The sequence below is a fragment of the Haliotis rufescens genome, unplaced genomic scaffold (genome assembly GCF_023055435.1).
Source record: "Haliotis rufescens isolate VD_foot unplaced genomic scaffold, xgHalRufe1.0.p SCAF_12, whole genome shotgun sequence".
NCBI classification, from domain to species: domain Eukaryota; kingdom Metazoa; phylum Mollusca; class Gastropoda; order Lepetellida; family Haliotidae; genus Haliotis; species Haliotis rufescens.
The window spans coordinates 962,637-981,695 of record NW_025963802.1 but is presented as its reverse complement, the minus strand read 5'-3'; the positions used below and the strand labels follow the sequence as shown (position 1 = coordinate 981,695).

The 19,059-nt window shown below is 40.8% G+C and overlaps 1 protein-coding gene across 1 annotated transcript; it reads right to left on the bottom strand.

The window, feature by feature from the left end:
- Positions 1–1,191: 1,191 nt before the first annotated feature.
- LOC124127463 lies at positions 1,192–16,762 on the bottom strand. Its single transcript, XM_048393238.1, has 4 exons — positions 16,670–16,762; positions 8,160–9,382; positions 7,327–7,420; positions 1,192–3,688 (listed from the first exon to the last, which is right to left on the bottom strand). The coding sequence occupies exons 1-4, from the start codon at positions 16,743–16,745 to the stop codon at positions 3,459–3,461; spliced, it is 1,623 nt and encodes a 540-aa protein (XP_048249195.1). The 5' UTR covers positions 16,746–16,762; the 3' UTR covers positions 1,192–3,458.
- Positions 16,763–19,059: the final 2,297 nt, after the last annotated feature.

The following is a 19,059-nucleotide window of genomic DNA, read 5'->3' as shown; positions in this document are numbered from 1 at the left end:
GTGTATCAAGACAGACCTTGTACGAAGAGATCTCAATATTGGAAGCTTTGTCCCATTTAACAAAACATGCTTCTTTAACCTTTTGCTTTACATTATCATTTACATGTACTTGTATGGTAGCTACACATGGGAAGTGATCGGATACATCATAACTCGTGAATAGCACTTCACTTGAGCTAATGTTACTCTGCAAATGGAAGGAATCAGGATATAATCAATTAGAGACTTGTTTATGTTATCTTTGCTCCTGAAAGTGTATGAGCTAATGGCTTGAAAAGTATTCACTAAATAACGAGTGCTAACAAAGTAAGACAGAAGTTTGTCACGTGGTAACATTAGGCGCTTACATATATCCGTGTTAATATTTGTCTTATGCTGTTAAATAACATCAACTGACCTGCAAAGTAATTTTTTAATGAGCGTCTCATCATACAAATACAACATACATCCGGGGTTTTCAGCAACCCATATTTGCTGTATAAGGCGACTATGCTTGTCGGAAGAGGCAACTAATGGGATCGGGTGGTCAGGCTCGCTGACTGGGTTGATGCATGCCATTGTATCCCGATTGCGTAAATCGATGCTCATGATGTCAATCACTGCATTGACTGGTCCAGGCTCGATTATTTACAGACTGCCGTCATATAGCTGGAATATTGTTGAGTGCAGCGTTAAACAACAGACAAAAACGGGTGTGGATTTGGGTTCCGAATAGGTTTATCGATTGCTTGCCGTAAGATTTACTAAATTATAAAGGGCGATCAGCCTGTGACTGCTGGAGTCCGTGACATCATACCCTGACGGCGTGGATGCTGCTCACGCTTTCAACATCTGGTGTGCCTTGCCTTGTGATTATGTACATGTCGCCGTGATAGAGCTTCACTATTGCGTCGTTAAACAACACTCAGTCATTCCATTCAAATAGTTGTTTTACATATACATTTGACACGACGTTTTGCGTCTCGAATGATTATAAGGGTATTAGACTCGTGAAGATCCGGGGTAGAACAGGTCTTCAGCAACCCATGCTTGCCGTAAAAAGCAACCAGGCTTGTCGTAAGAGGTGACTAACGGGATCGGGTGGCTGACTTGCTGACTTGGTTGATACATGTCATCGTATCCAAATTGCGTGGATCGAGGCTCATGATGTCAATCACGGAATTGTCTGGACCAGACCCATTTATGTACAGGCCGCCGTCATATAGCTTGAATATTGCTGAGTGCGGCGTTAAACAACAAACAAACAAACCTTAATGCATTATCTATAAGGGACACGGTGTGATTACGGATCGGCATTATTTCGGGGATGGGGACAAACGTTACAAACTCGTTATGAATGTGACCAGATGTGTTGAAATGGATTCGAATAAGCCTTTTTGCATTTCGACACGTTTGCTGTTGTCTAGTATCATCACTCAATTAAAGGGTAATGTTAGTGAGTGTTGAAACGGAAGATGTTAGAGGTGAGAACAGCTTTTTTCGTATATTTGAACATGAGCAAATCTTTGACCTAAACTGATTTTCTTAGGTGATACAGACAAATACAATACAAAACTGTCGCAAAGAAATCATACTTGCGTAGTTGTTTTTATTTCAGCAATTGACAACTAGCACTTTTCATTCATTTAAGCCACACTTATAGACTTGATCGTGTTACATCTTGGCATGTGTAAAAGACTAGTTGTCTGCCGTTTGAACATGGCTGGTTATTTTCAAACCAACATTTGCAGCTTGACGTTTAATCAAATGCTTATTTCCACCCGATTGTAATAAATCGGATCCGTATTCAAAACACATTCGTTCTGACTGAGTTCCCTTAGACATACAGCTCCCTTAGACACAGAGCTCCCTTAGATATAGAGCTACCTTAGATATAGAGTTCCCTTACAGAGAGAGATCCCTTAGACACAGAGCTCTCTAAAACATAAAGCTCCCTTAGACATAGACTTCCCTTAGACATAGAGATCCCTTAGACACAGAGCTCTCTAAAACATAGAGCTCCCTTAGACATAGACTTCCCTTAGACATAGAGATCCCTTAGACACAGAGCTCTCTAAGACATAGCGTTCCCTTTGACACAGAGTCCCCTTAGATATAGAGCTCCCTTAGACATAGAGTTACGTTTGACACAGAGATCCCTTAGATATAGAGTTCCATTTGACACAGAGCTCCTTGGATATAGAGATCCCTTAGACATAGAGATCATTTAGAAATAGAGCACCCTTAGACAAAGAGATCCCTTAGACACAGAACTCTCTAAGACATAGAGTTCCCTTAGACATAGAGTTCCCTTAGACACAGAGCTCTCAAGACATAGAGTTCCCTTAGACATAGAGCTCCCTTTGACACAGAGCTCCCTTAGACATAGAGATCCCTTAGACACAGAGCTCTCTAAGATATAGAGTTCCCTTTGACACAGAGTTCCCTTAGATATAGAGCTACCTTAGATATAGAGCTCCCTGAGACATAGAGTTACGTTTGATACAGAGCCCTTTAGATATAGAGCTCCCTTAGACATAGAGTTACGTTTGACACAGTGATCCCTTAGATATACAGATCCCTTTGACATGGAGCTCTCTAACACATAGAGTTTCCTTAGACTCAGAGCTCTCTCAGACATAGAGCTCCCTAAGACATAGAGCTCCCTTTGACACAGAGTTCCCTTAGACATAGGTATCCCTTAGACGTAGAGTTACCTCAGACATATCATCATGTGAGTGTTTGCTATACTACCCTGGGATTGAGCGTTTGTTTTACTACCGTGGGATTTACAGCTTGCCGCCATAACCATGTTTTACTACCGTGGGATTTACATCTTGCCGCTATAACCATGTTTTACTACCGTGGGATTTACATCTTGCCGCTATAACCATGTTTTACTACCGTGGGATTTACATCTTGCCACTCGAACCATGTTTTACTACCGTGGGATTTACATCTTGCCGCTCGAACCATGTTTTACTACCGTGGGATTTACATTTTACCGCTATAACCATGTTTCACTACCGTGGGATTTACATTTTTCCGCTATTACCATGTTTTACTACCGTGGTTTTTACATCTTGCCGCCATAACCATGTTTTACTACCGTGGTATTTACATCTTGCCGCCATAATCATGTTTTACTACCGTGGTTTTTACATCTTGCCGCTATAACCATGTTTTACTACCGTGGGATTTACATCTTGCCGCTATAACCATGTTTTACTACCGTGGGATTTACATCTTGCCGCTATAACCATGTTTTACTACCGTGGGATTTACATCTTGCCGCTATAACCATGTTTTACTACCGTGGGATTTACATCTTGCCGCTAGCTATAACCATGTTTTACTACCGTGGGATTTACATCTTGCCGCCATAACCATGTTTTACTACCGTGGGATTTACATCTTGCCGCTAGCTATAACCATGTTTTACTACCGTGGTATTTACATCTTGCCGCCATAACCATGTTTTACTTCATTTTGTAAAAGGTCCACTCGGTATTGTAATCTGAACATGAAGGTCCGCCGAACACGATGTCGCAGTTGTTGTCCAAGGTGAGGCTGTTGTAGTTGACGCCCCTACAACTGGCATAAAGGAAGCAGGTAAGTTGACAAGCTTCTGCGCTAGGCATCCTCATGTGCTTGATGGTAAAGGATATGATTCTTCTCTTCTTCTTGACGTCCATCGTTGCCATTTGCACTAAAAGAAATCCAAGAAAAGCAGCTTTATTAGGCTTCATGTGATACTTCCACATACTGGATTATGAAGTTTGTAAGGCATGGAGGTCCATTTGTTGGGGTGAAATGGGGTTTTACCTCGCTTCCAATATTAATGTAGTTATATAGCGATAGTAGGTGTGTGTGTGTGTGTGTGTGTGTGTGTGTGTGTGTGTGTGTGTGTGGCTGTGTGTGGCTGTGTGTGGCTGTATGTGTGTGTGTGTGTGGCTGTGTGTGTGTGTGTGGCTGTGTGTGTTTGTGTGTGTGTGGCTGTGTGTGTGTGTGTGTGTGTGTGTGTGTGGCTGTGTGTGGCTGTGTGTGTGTGTGTGTGTGGCTGTGTGTGTGTGTGTGTGTGTGTGTGTGTATGGCTGTGTGTGTGTGTGTATGTGTGTGTGTGGCTGTGAGTGTGTGTGTGTGTGTGTGTGTGTGTGTGTGTGTGTGTGTGTGTGTGGCTGTGTGTGTGTGGTTGTGTGTGTGTGTGTGTGTGTGTGTGTGGCTGTGTGTGTGTGTGGCTGTGTGTGGCTGTGTGTGTGTGGCTGTGTGTGTGTGTGTGGCTCTGTGTGTGTGTGTGTGTGTGGCCGTGTGTGTGTGTGTGTGTGTGTGTGTGTGTGTGTGTGTGTGTATGGCTGTGTGTGGCTGTGTGTGGCTGTGTGTGTGTGTGTGTGGCTGTGTGTGTGTGTGTGGCTGTGTGTGTGTGGCTGTGTGTGTGTGTGTGTGTGTGTGTGTGTGTGTGTGTGTGTGTGGCTGTGTGTGTGTGTGTGTGGCTGTGTGTGTGTGTGTGTGGCTGTGTGTGTGGCTGTGTGTGTGTGTGGCTGTGTGGCTGTGTGTGTGTGTGGCTGTGTGTGTGTGTGGCTGTGTGTGTGTGTGTGTGTGTGGCTGTGTGTGTGTGTGTGTGGCTGTGTGTGTGTGGCTGTGTGTGTGGATGTGTGTTGCTGTTTGTACTTGTCCGGACTGATGTCGATTTATAGTGCTAGCCCACTGAGATACCGTGCCGCAGTATAACATGAATACCCCACTCAGACACAGTATACGGACTCTGAGCGCCGGGAAGGGTAACGAGAGACACTATTCAAGTACCATCTTTTAAGGTATTTTGGTGTGATCGAACACCCGACCTTCCGCTCTCCGGACAGAGGCACACAAATCCAACCCACATTTCTTTCATTATATTAACATGTTGAATATTGGCGATCGTCTAGAATCTGATCATTTACCTTTGCGATTGACTAGTAAGTTCATTAAGGGTGTCACTAAGAAGTAACTAATATTGAATGACGAATTTTCGAACAATTTTCTGGGCAAGCTACAAGGAATTATAACATATTTAAACAGTTACTTCTCTATAAACTTGATAATGATATTGAGGGGGCAATTGGTGACTTTGTTGAAATTATGTTAACTTCAGCATCTTGTATGAAAAAAAATTAACACTTACCATGGATGAAAATAAAACTTTTGTTACTGGATGTAGAATTGCAAGACGTAACAAAGCGCTACGAAGATTAGGAACTACTGGTACTAGTCTTGACAGAAAGAATTATTGCGAAAGTAGGAATAAATATAAACAATGCTGTCGGAAATAAAAATTTGATATGCGTAGACATAGACAAGACAAACTGAAAAAAATGTGTAGAAAACAAATACGATCTCTCAAAAATAGATCTTTTGCTACAGATATAATAACAAAATCGCAGTGGCTTAGTCATTTTAAGAAGTTTTTTTCAAATGATGCAAAATTCTCTACGGCAATTGATGATATGCACAATTATTTTTGTGAATGCTACACGGATGTTGATGAAGTTATGCTAGATTCACCCATTGTTGAAAACGAAATATTAGAAGCGATAAATCACCTCAAAAAGGGGAAAGAAGCTGGTCCTGATGATGTAGTTATCGAAATGTAAATTTTGAAGTAATGCCTTTTCTTTGCAAATGTTTCAATGAGTTATTTAAAAATAGATTTTTACAATCAATTCGTCTCTAATAATCCCCCTGCATAAAAAAGGAGACAGGATTGACCCAGATAACTAAAGAGGTATTTCATTATTGAGCATTTTAGGAAAAGTATTTACTGCAATATTAATTAGTATTTCTTAATTGGCGAACGTGCGTGATAGGATTCATGAATTTCAAGCTCTCTTCAGAAAAAAGTTATTCTACCTCAGATCATATATTTACACTTTATGCACATATTCCAAAATCCTTGTCATGTAGCATTTGTAGATTCCAAAAGGCTTTTGATTCTGATTCCATTTTACAATGATTATATAAAAGGATTATATAAAAAGTATATTTAATAGCAATCACCGATAAACGACTTTGTAGTTATTCTGACGACAAAGAACGAATCTAATATATTAAATCTTTCTCTATATATTAAGCATGCATTAGCCAAAAGAAATGAATAATCAAACAACGTGTATATCCCAATGTGTAACATTTTTGATTGTATCTACATGCGTAACTCTCTCTCTTGTATATCGGCCGGAGGCCTTTTGTACAATTTACTTCTTTTGACTTTGACCTATCCACCACTCACACATACACCTTCCAAACCCAACCATCCAGCCACTCACTCACACACCTACCCAACCGTCTCATCCAACGACTCACCCACACACTAACCAACCCAACCATCCAACAACTCACACACACACCTACCCAACCCACCCGTCCAACCACTCACCCACACACTAACCAACCCAACCATCCAACCACTCACCCACACACTAACCAACCCAGCCATCCAACCACTCACCCACACACTAACAAACCCAGCCATCCAACCACTCACCCACACACTAACCAACCCACCAATCCAACCACTCACCCGCACACTAACAAACCCAACCATTCAACCACTCACCTAACCAACTCACCCATCCAACGTCCCACCCACACACCTACTCAACCCACCAATCCAACCAATCACTCACACAATAACCAACCTACCCGCCCAACCACTCACCCACACACTAACCAACCCATACAACCACTTACCCATACACTTACCCAACCATCCAACCACTCACCCACACACCTACCCAATTCACCCATCCAATCTCCCACCCACACACCTACCCAACCCACCCATCCAACCATTCACCCACACACTAACCAACCCATACAACCACTTACCCATACACATACCCTACCCATCCACCAACTAACCTACCCAACCCACCCATCCAACCATTCACCCACACACTAACAAACCCATACAACCACTTACCCATACACTTACCCAACCATCCAACCACTCACCCACACACCTACCCAATTCACCCATCCAATCTCCCACCCACACACCTACCCAACCTACCAATCCAACCACTCACACACACACGAACCAACCCACCAATCCAACCACTCACTCACACACTAACCCACCAACCACTCCAATCACTCACTTACCAACCTACCCGACTCACTCATTTACAATTTCCTCACAACCAAACCATCCTCCCTGTCACTCGCATCTGTACCTTCCTCACAACTACATCAACAACCAATCAATCTACCCACACACCGACTCTCCAACTCAATATCAAGATTAACTGACATAAAGGTCAAACAGAATTGCACAATACGTTTCAGCAGATATTGACAATACGACGTTACCGTTGGTGCCGTTTGACGCGTAGTTTCCCAGTCCCCCAGACTTGACACAATACGACATGTCCAGGGACAGAGGTGGAGGGGGGTCTGTCCAATTCTGGAAACAAGATATCGGTATCAGTCGATATCGGCAGACAACGACAACGCTGTTGTCAACACTGCGACACAGGATGTGATTGCTGCCTGGGCATCACGATCTCCCTAGATTGTCATTGCACTAACATTTACAGTGTGTGGCATGGATGAGACTTACATGATGCTTTTGTTGTCACAGTGGCTGTCGGAAGGAAATACAACGTTTTCACTTTCAACCTTTTCCGCCCGATGGCAATACCAATTATGAAGGCCACATTTATAGCGCAACACTTCACACTAGATATACTCTAAGCGCATGAAAGTACAGTGAGAGAGTTTGGCTGACGACCGCTTTGAACAGTATTTCAGGTATATCAATCCTCTGCTTGTCGTAAAAGGCGACTAACAGGATCGGGTGGTCAGGCTCGCTGAGTTGGTTGATGCATGTCATCGATCCCAATTGCGTGGATCGATGCTCATGATATTAATCACTGGATTGTCTGGTCCAGACTCGATTATTTACAGACCGTCGTCATATAGCTGGAATATTGCTGAGTGCTGCGTTAAACAACAAACAAATTAAAATCAGTTATATCACGGCCGCTTAGCTTGATGTGTAGGAAGGTCTGACATGCAGATCATACATGTTTGTCACTTTGGTGAAACCCATGAAACGACCGATAACTCGATATATTTTTTATGCTCAATAAATCTCTCCTTGACATTCTTTCATCGAAGTTATTGTAACAATATCGCTTTACCTTTGACGTGACTGTTTCGATCAATGCGGAGCCGAAAGTACCGTGGTCACCGCTGCCGATAAGGTATGCTGTAAAATACCCCCCGTCGCTGCTAGATATGCTGTGCACAGCATCATATCCCTCTACTGGTACAAAACACCCAGTTTCCATCGTACCACCTACCGCCATGCACAGCGTTTCGTTTGGGGGGGATTCGCCGTTCAACAATATCCCTCCCTGGGGGACGGCAGGTACTACAATATAGTGCTCAACGTTGTCATTTGTGTCGTCACTTATAAGCGTGAAGGTATATTGAGAAACATTCCCTGCAGAATGTGCGACTATGAAAGCTGGAGAACTAGATTCGCCATTTTGAATCACCATGGCAACAAGTATTGGATATGTCGCGCTGATTGTATGGAAACTGTCTCCAGAAACGTTGACATCAATATAATCCCCTTCTCCATTTATCGTTACTGTATTTACACCATCGACGGTAACATCTGTTAACCCAGATGCTGCTACAATCCGACAAACGCAACTTCCGTTTCCGCCCGGAAACCCGAAAACTGTGTAACTTATTGCGAGACTGTCTAAAGGTACCATGTGGTCCATGACGTTGCTTTCAGCAACTGCTCCCGCTATTACTGAGACATCTTTTGAGGACGTAATTTTGGTTCCTGATAAGTCAGATCTCGACTGAATTTGCATTACATATCGCCTACTGCCCGAAGATTTACACGAAATACTCTGCCCAGTGACGTTACACTTTGTTTCGTTGGTAAATCTGGAAAATATTTCTTCAACGTCAATTCCATTTTTAAAGGTCACGTCTAAAGCTGCATCGTTAAAAACAGCAGAAATGCCGATCGTCGAATGCCATGTTTCTGCAGCGTTCGGAGCAAAATATGAGACGGTTATATACTCTTTAGATAGTTGTGAAATGTCTCTCAACTGGTACATTGAATGGTCAGTCTTGATGAAAAGGGCGGCTGCATCTGAAGATACGATGACGAGGATGTTGCCAGACTCTGCCTCTTCGGGTGACATTCGCACCGAGGTTGGCAATGGTATACCCTGCATGGTGTTGGGATCCAAACTGGCCTCCTTGAAAAAGCCAAAAGCCCTCATCCACATCTGGACTGGTCCTTGACTTGTTGATGCAAGGAAGATAATATCTGTGTCGTTTGATGCGGTTGCTGTGATCATTGATGAGTAGGTTTGGGTCGAAGCAGATGGACAAACTGAAAAAGAGTAAATTAAGTTATGTTGTTGAAGAATATTCAAGCCAATTGTTCATAAACGAAAGTATGCTTCCCAACTTTTGACATACATGTATATCATGGCGTATTTCCCTTATACGCCATGATACTAGGTTTGTGCCTTTGATTGGTGTGTTGAGTTCTGCCACAGACAGTATTAGTCTTGCCTGAACCACGGCAGCCTGGATATAAAAGAATCTTGGCGAGACAAAATTGTGGTTGATATTACTAACGCCTTCGAAGTAAGATGACACCAATGAATCAAGTCACCGAGCCTGAACACCCGATTCCTTATGTCGCATAGATACTGTGGGGGCGGTCGGGTAGCCGAAGACCCGGGTTCGAATCCCGACATGGGTACAATGTGTGAAGCCCATTTCTGGTGTCCCTCGCCGTGATATTGCTGGAATATTGCTTAAAGCGGGGTAAACAATACTCACTTACTCATAGATACTTTGATCAAATAAATCCTGGATTCCATATGGGGCGTTGGGGTAAGGGTGGGTTTTACGAATTGGACTGATACCTTTACCATGGTCCTTTTCGGAATTGTAAGAAGGATTAAACTTCATGTATCACTCAAGGCGTATACAAAAATTAACCTTAGCCCCTAAACCCGAACAATAAAATAGTGCGCTGTAACTCACATGGATATGTACTCATCAGTTTAAAACGTAACAAAGTCACACACTTAAAACTATATGCTGTCAGCATTGATATTCATATATGGTCTGCACAAACACTAAGGACTAAATACTGACACTACAATTTACAGATTTGAACAAAATAGTGTGCCATCATGAGGTTAAAGATGTCAATGTGCAGCTTCCTGAGCCTCTCAATTGCAGAAGAGAAGACGTTTACAGAGCCATTTTGAGAGCATGAGGAACGGCCATAAATAGTCTTTTTTCAATATGGCCGCGATGGAGGTCATATTGAAAGCTGGATTCAAACATGGTCCAAAGGTTAAAACAAGGTACAGATATAAAATATCGTGAAAAACGAAACATATGTGTCGATTCCCACTTCTAACAATGAATAAAGCTATGTCTGAGTAATGGCCGTTTATCCATATCAGGTATTGATTCAGCGTTACTAGCGTTTATAGATTCGAATTCATATCTTGAGGCAACGAACGGTGATAAGAGTGGTTTCGCAAAGTTAAGTAACTGATATTATATACTTAATGTTCCATGTATTCAGTAGAGAGGGATAAGCATTTACGTTAATATTTCAGTCATGTAGCGATAGGGAACACCTTATACATTCACTAAGAACATGCATAGGGATACAGCTAGTTAAATATCATAGACTCAATATAAAACAAGCGACATAGATGAGAGCAGAAAAACATCCTGACATAAAAACATTCCGATAGGAAACCTCATTCACTAAGAACATGCATAGGGATACAGCTAGTTAAATATCATAGACTCAATATAAAACAAGCGACATAGATGAGAGCAGAAAAACATCCTGACATAAAAACATTCCGATAGGAAACCTCATTCACTAAGAACATGCATAGTGATACAGCTAGTTAAATATCATAGACTCAATATAAAACAAGCGACATAGATGAGAGCAGAAAAACATCCTGACATAAAAACATTCCGATAGGAAACCTCTGTTAAAGCAGTGTCCATTGTAAAATGCAGACTATATAAGCACGTGTTTATGAATCAGGTGTGGTGATAATAGGTATTCGCGAAAAGGTGCAAACACATGTAATGGCAAGTCAGTTCTTTACCTGAAACTAAACACGTGACCCTGATCAAACAACCTTTGAAATCTTCCTAGAAAGAGCATGCTCATGTAACATTATACACCAAATTGTCAAGGCAGGAGAATCACCAGTCTAGATTCCATTTGGCGTAAAGGGCAAAAATAGCAGTGGCATTTATATGAATTGAGGACTGAAAATCAGTGATTGCACCAGGTGGACAACAGGGTAAGCATGTCCTGCCCAACAGGTAAAACAAAAGGCTGGAGCTGATAGCAATATCGATATCGCTAGACATGAAGGGAAAGTTGACGTTTGGACATTGTATCACCCCTGGACAGTAATTTCTCTCTCTCTCTGAATCTTTATGCACAGGTGTGATAGTGGTGTACAAGTTGAAAAATTAAATGTTTTGACATAATTGAACTTTGTGCTTATTGTAAGATTGCAAAAACTCAAGCACATCCGTAGTGGTCCATGCACGTTTGTGGTGACAAATCAAAGTTCAATTCCTAGTTAAGAAGGTGAATACATGGTTGTTGAATTTTATTGATACTTTTTTTCACGAAAACATAGTTATTCAAAACTAAACTTGAAAGCAAACAAACTATACAGTTTATTCGCCACCGCCAACAAACTGATCATTAGGGGCATATTTCAAAACAAACTATACATGTAGTACACACACACACACACACACACACACACACACACACACACACACACACACACACACACACACACACACACGCACGCACACACGCACACACGCACGCACGCACGCACGCACACACACGCACACACACGCACACATGCACACACACACATACACACACACACACATATATATATATATATACACACATACATACATACACATATATACACACATACACACACATACATACACAAACACAAACACACACACACACACACACACACACACACACACACACACACACACACACACACACACACACACACACACACATACACACAAGCCTTAGTTAGCAAAATGTACTTCTGCGAAACGATTCAAAATGTCAGCGGAATAAAATACATCATAAAGCTACTGATCGCCTAGCGCCTCCATCTTAGCATCTTACCGGATCGTACGTCACATGAAGCTGTGCTGGTAATTAACTCTTGGGGGTACTGGAGGACGACATCTGAATCATTGTTCCGGATTATTTAATGCACAATATATAGACCCTAAAGCAACTGTCACAGTGAGCGGATTGCCTGCTCTACGTCGCAAGCACAACGATGAATGACAGGTGAGAGGAGCTCCACCTCAACATCAGGGCGATTCCTCCGAGCCGCACATCCTGCTCGCGGTCGACTCCTTACATACCTTAGCTTCATAAAGTTTGGTAGTTTATATTATTTGTCATTTTTTTACACTCTATTTTTCAATTTATTTCACATTCACATCTTATTTTACAATTTATTTTGCATTTTTATTTTGACTTGTACAATATGTTAAGGTAACCGTTTTCGCAGGTGACTTGCCTTTACATGTGTTTGTGACGGGGCCACCGGTGGGGCAGGATGCGCTCACCTTTTCGCGAACACTTGGAATCATCACTATTTAATAGTGATTCATAAATACAGGTTCCCAATATAGTCTGATCTAGTCAATCGACTCTGCCTTTGACCGAGACTTCTCAGTATTTTGACAAGGTTTTGCCACTTTTATATAAAGTTACACAAACCTAAACACGTACAATTAAATATTACAACTGCTCATTTAACTAGAACGCGTTAAGAAGATATCAGATTGGAATTAAGAACAAGAGGATGAGTATTGGCCCACTTGACTTAAGCTGTTATAAAGTAAGAGCTGGGTATCATGGCGCTGGTTGACGAGGAAGCGACATTGAATGGTTGGCACAACCCCAACTTATATGATAATACACTATACATAAACGGTGGGAATATGTTAAGTTGTAACTGTCACACTGTGACAAAAGCAAGAACAAATGAAGGCATAAAACGTCCGCTATTCCCTAGGGCCGGTATACTTGGAGTATCGTCGGTCAAGATGTAAACATTCTGTGCTTGGTCTTAACGTATATCAGTGTCTTATCAAAATCTTAAAAGTTTGGATACACAAAAATGGTTAATTAGTAAAAGTGTTCTTCATCTGCATATTGTCATTTCGTCTGTCTACATAGATAGCTTGGCAACAATGTAAACTATTGATCCTTTAACCATCAAACCAGGGACTGTGATCATCGATAGTTCGACAAGCCATTGTAGGAACTCATGTACCATAACTACTTATTCAATTTTCATATTGTTCCTTTGCAACTGTACACTGGTTTTATAAAGGAACTATGTCGACGAAACAATTGTCATCTCCAGCCGTTGTCAAGTTTTGAGGTCAACAATATTTACCTAATCAACAGAATTCAAATGAAAACGCGCTCTTTGCTGTTGAGACACCTGCGACAATAGAACCCTTCATATAAATTTCGTTAGACATTGTTTTGAACTTTTAGATACTCTTTGATATAATGTCTGATAGTTTGTAATACAAAGTAGGCACGGTGTGGGGGCATTGTTATATGACATGAGATTGGGATAACCAATTCCATCATTGATCGTGGACTTTGTCGCATTTCGGGGTAAACAACGGATCCAAGTGATGCTTGATCTTGAAGCAAATTTTCGATTGATAATCGATCTGTTTACAAGCGTAAACATCATCATTGAATTTAATGCAGGCTTGTGTATTTCTACAAACAAAAAGAGTTTATCTAAATGATAGATTCGATAGCACCCTGTTTGTTGTCAGCTCGGTAAAAATGGGCATTGGTACAGTGTATCATGGTTGCCAGGCAGCGATGTCCACTGTTTGTGCAATCAACAATTAGTTCTGCTCAGATAAATGTATTGTCAGTGAGTGAGTGTCTAAGTGAGGTACAGGTCTTGAGTGAGTAAGTGAGTGGGCGTTGTTTAACGCCGCACTCAGTAATGATATCACAGTGACTGAAAGCACGCGAAACCAAGAACGGGGCACGCTGTCAGTAAGTCTGACCATCCGATCCTCTCTAGTGGGATCTCGCGACAAGCATTGGATACAGAAGACAGATTTTGCATGTGAATACCCACGTCGACTCAGATAAGAGATATAGTTAAATTGTATTGTGGTCGGACTCCATGTAGTGTTGAACAGTATTTCAGTTATGTCTCGGGGTGTCAACTTAATGTAGGAGGAATGTTCAAACAGAACTTAAGGGATGGGATCTATAAAAGCGACAAAGCCCTTTCCATGGTCACATGAAATCCCTGCTAAAAGCAGAGTTGATTGTGCAATTTCAACTTTACATGGGCATGTGTTTCTGAATCACTATAAAACAGTGACAATACCAGCTGTTCGCGGAAAGGCGAGCGAATCCTGCCCAACCGGTGGCACCTGTCACAAACACATGCAAATGCGAGTCAAATTTGATCTAACAACTTTTAAGCGAAGGTCGTGTGACGCTCTTTGACATCGTCGTAGAACGATCATGCTCGATCGTACCTAAAACGGGGCGGTCGGGTAGCCTGGTGGTTATAGCGTTCGCTCGTCACGCCGAAAGCCCGGGTTCGATTCCCGACATGGGTACAATGTGTGAAGCCCATTTCTGCTGTCCTCCGCCGTGATTTGGCTGTAGTATTGCTAATAGCGGCGTAAGGCCATACTCACTTACTCGTACCTAAAATGTTGTGAAATGTGAAATGTAGACACCAAAGGAGGTGCTGAAATATTGCTCGACATAAAGAGAAAGTTGACTATTGGAAACTTGGAGTCATCCCTCTTGTCATTCAGGCGTGTGGAGAGTTTTTATGTCACTCAGAATCTTTATTCACAGATCTAAATACGAAACAGATGAGGAGGCTTAAGGTAAACTTCTTCAACGAAACTTCCAAATGACCTTGTTGTGACTTTGCCAATCCGAGCAGATATTAACATTCATATGCATTAAGAAACAGATTAGCAAGAAGGGGAACACAACGGGTACCCGTGGGTTAATGGGCTGCCTAAACGTAATATTCCCAAATTGTACATGGGTGTTATCAATGAGAAAGTCCAGCATTTCACATATTGTTTTCTCAGTAAATTTCAGATGGCATTTGCTTTCATTTTTGACACATTGTCCTGAACCTCTGAAGACAGATATGTAACTATATTTATTTTCACCACGACTGAATTGAAATTGGTTCTTTTCTGAGATTGCATAAATGTCAACCAAGTCCTTTTTGAATCTTTGAGAATCCACAGTGGTAATGATTGCAATAGTTCCAAATACTTTCTGTGAACATACAGAAAGTCCTTGCTTGATTGTAGTAATGATTGGTTAATTCTTTAAGAAAGGGATTTGGTGGTACATTTTCTGAACCCAGCAATATCTTTCTCTTTGTACGGATTGTTATGGAGCTATGGAGAAGTACAAAAGAGGATTGGACATGTATTCCTGTTTTAGAATCAAGGCAAACGTTGAAAGTACTTGTCTGTGGGAACAGACGCATCCTTGGTTCTTGGTCTTTAAATTCTCTTCAGAAGCAAATATGATGATCATAGACCTTAAAAGCCTTATTAAACAAATATTATAGATGAAGTTGTGGGAAATATTTGTTGAGAGTGAGATATTAGCTGATTTGGAAACAGTGAGCATGTCTATAACACCACGTTAAGCAATATTCCAGCAATGTCAAACCGGGGAATATCAGAAAAGTTTTTCACACATTGTACCCAAATGGGCTATCGAACCCCGACCTTCGGAATGACAAACGATCGCCTCTACTACTTGGCTATCCCACCGCCCCTGGTATAAAAGACCAGTTTGTTCCTGTTCTCGACACACTGTCGGCGTCCAGAAGGTTAATACATACATACATACATACATACATACATACATACATACATACATACATACATACATACATACAAACATACATACATACATACATACATACATACATACATACAATAAGTATGGTGTTATAGTGTTTTTAATAAATACATGTAATAATAGTTGACGATATGATATTATTCATATATGATATAATCTATTACAATGAAACGCTTGAACAAAAGAGTTTTTGGGTTTTGTATTGTCGGTAAATCAACAGTTGTTTAGCTCCTCATGTCAGAGTGGGGCGGTGGGGTAGCCCTATGGTTAAAGCGTTCGCTCGTCACTCCGAAGGCCCGGGTTCGATTCCCGACATGGGTACAATGTGTGAATCCCATTCCTTGTGTCCCCCCGCAATGATATTACTGGGGTATTGCTAAAAGCGGCGTAAAACCATACTTACTCGCTCACTCACTCACTCATTCACTCAAATGAACAGCCTTGTTTGAGTATCATATTCAGTTTCATTGCTAAACCTACTTTAGTATATATACATTTTACTGAACGCGTTAATATGATGTTATTTGCTTAACAATACAAAATATATTTAGACATAGCTTACGTTTATGTTTGAATATTTGAAGGTTGTTAGCGAAAACAAACGATGAAATAAATAAAACTAAAAAATGTAGAACTTATCCTTACCTGTTGAAAACGCGTCTGCACTGACAAAAAACATCAAGAAAATCATAAAACATGTTCTCTCAGCACTCCTGGACATCTTGCTTGGTTGAATGTTAATCTAGAATGCGGCAAATATGAACAGTTGTCTGATAATGTGTTAACCCCAAAGGACGTTACGTTTACAGCGATGGTATTGATCCAATGCAACAAGACTGGTTATGTGTAGGCACTCTTGAGGTTTAAACTATAAGCGGGGTGTATGTTTCCTTGGGTAAACGGTTAAGCTAGAACACATATTTAGCTCAACTGACTGATGACCAAATGAGCTTATTTCCCCGTGTTATGGGTTCTTGGGCTCTTAAGAAACATTCGTAGTTTCCTCGATGATCACAAGAACAACTGTAAAACATCTCACTCACATAAGAGACAACTTTATCTCAAAACAAGCCATCATCCGAGTATTTATGATGTCGATATTTACACATTTTAACTATTATGCACATTTTCAGACTTCATAATCCTACACTATAAAGTTTTTTGGGTTTTTTCAATAAGGGAAAGGAAGTGTGTGGTCTTATATTTAAAACATATAGTAATATTATTTCCTTTTATAAACTTGATATCTCTCGTTCCTTGAAAGTTCACATTTTTTTATAATATACTTTTGTTTTATCTACGTTGCACTTATCACACTATTTGCTAAAAATATATTACTATGTAGATTAACAATACTATCACCAAACATAAATGTCAATGCTCATCTGACAATAGAAAACGTACCCGTAAATGTTTGGTTTGTTTTCCCATAATGGCCTCGCCAATAGTAATTATTCATAGAAGGGGAACATTGAACTCGTATGTAGTCGGCCTAGTGGAACACGTTTCCTTTTGATCAACCATATTCTTCTGTCTTAAACCAATTATCGTGACAGCTGAACCTAAAACTGTTATGCAATCGTAAAACTATCTTGTTTTGTTCAAAGAAAAAATGAATATTTCATTCGGATGTCAATTGTCTTTTAACTGAGTTCATGTCAATCGTTATGGTGTTTCTAGATTGCTTTTGAGTTGAGAAGTTAATTATGTGGGAGGGGGAGGAAGGCCTGAAGTGATGCAGTCCATAGAGGTTTACCACTTGGGTGAAACCCATGACCATGGGTATGGCGCTGACTGTTTGGAACAGTATGTGTGATGAGTGAGTGAGTGAGTATGGTTTATACCGCTTTTAGCAATATTCAAGCAATATCCCGACAGGGGACACCAGAAATTGGCTTCACACATTGTACCCATGTCGGAAATCAAACCCGGGTCTTCGGCGTGACGAACGAACGCTTTAACCACTAGGCTTCCCCACTGCCCCGTGTGCTGAATACTGGAGGAAAGTGACGCAGTTATATGACGTTTTATGATAATAAAGTGAAACACACGCGTGCCACTGTTTGTCAGGCAAAGGATCATGATATTGTGCGAATATTGGATTCAAAACGTCCATCAGCGGATCCTGGAATGGTTAAGCGCCGTCAATCTGCACAGCACATTTCGGATCGGACGTTGGGCATCCCTGCCTCAATTATATGAGACATCATAATTTAGCAAGGAAAGTTTACATGTAGATACTGCTATCGTACAGCTGGAGAATATCGTGGGATTACGTTGACCTTTTCGGAAACGCCTGGGCTCATCAATATTTTATAGTGATTCATAAACACGTACTTATGCTAAAGCCGGAATCATAGCTTTCTTATGATAACTGAATGGGTTTTGTATCTTTTTCAGAAAGTTCCATTTAAAATACCTATCAAATACGGAGTGTTGATTTTTCCTCAAAGAACTTAGTCTTAAGTACTCACGGAAATGAAAAAAAACTTTTAAGTTAATATACAAAATATATAAATATTCAAACAACTCAATTACTTCTAATTGGGCCTTGGTTTTTATGTCTTTTTACAAGTAAAAGTGTGTAAAAATATGAACAAAACAGACTATTGTGAAACTGAGCATAACCAGGTGTTAGTAGATCAAGGTGAATGTCCGTGACCTATGACACCTTGACGACAGGTGAAAACAGGTGCTTGAAACCCACGTGCATGTGATTTGTCAGTGGTTAGTGATTTGTGAGTGACATTGTTGGAAAGTGAATCATCGTCAAAATATCAGAACGTAAAAGTAACATATTCCCTTCTCAAACAACAACTTACATGTCATTATTATTATGTACATAAACATAGCTGTTATTTTTATTGTTGTTTTGATAACCTTTTTTCCAGGCTAATTTGCATACTGCCTAAAGCCTGTTTCTGCCATGTCAATTTGGACTTAGTTTTATTTTTGAATGTTGAAAGTGCCTACAAATTACCTCCTGTAAAGTACATTTTGTATTGAGCACTGAGATAAAACTAGCAAATCCAGAC

Coding starts and splice junctions, on each gene's coding strand:
- LOC124127463 (XM_048393238.1), bottom strand. CDS start 16,745: ATGTCCAGGAGTGCTGAGAGAACATGTTTTATGATTTTCTTGATGTTT. Junction 9,383..16,669: donor TGCAGACGCGTTTTCAACAG/GTAAGGATAAGT, acceptor ACTCTTTTTCAG/TTTGTCCATCTGCTTCGACC. Junction 7,421..8,159: donor TCGAAACAGTCACGTCAAAG/GTAAAGCGATAT, acceptor TCTTGTTTCCAG/AATTGGACAGACCCCCCTCC.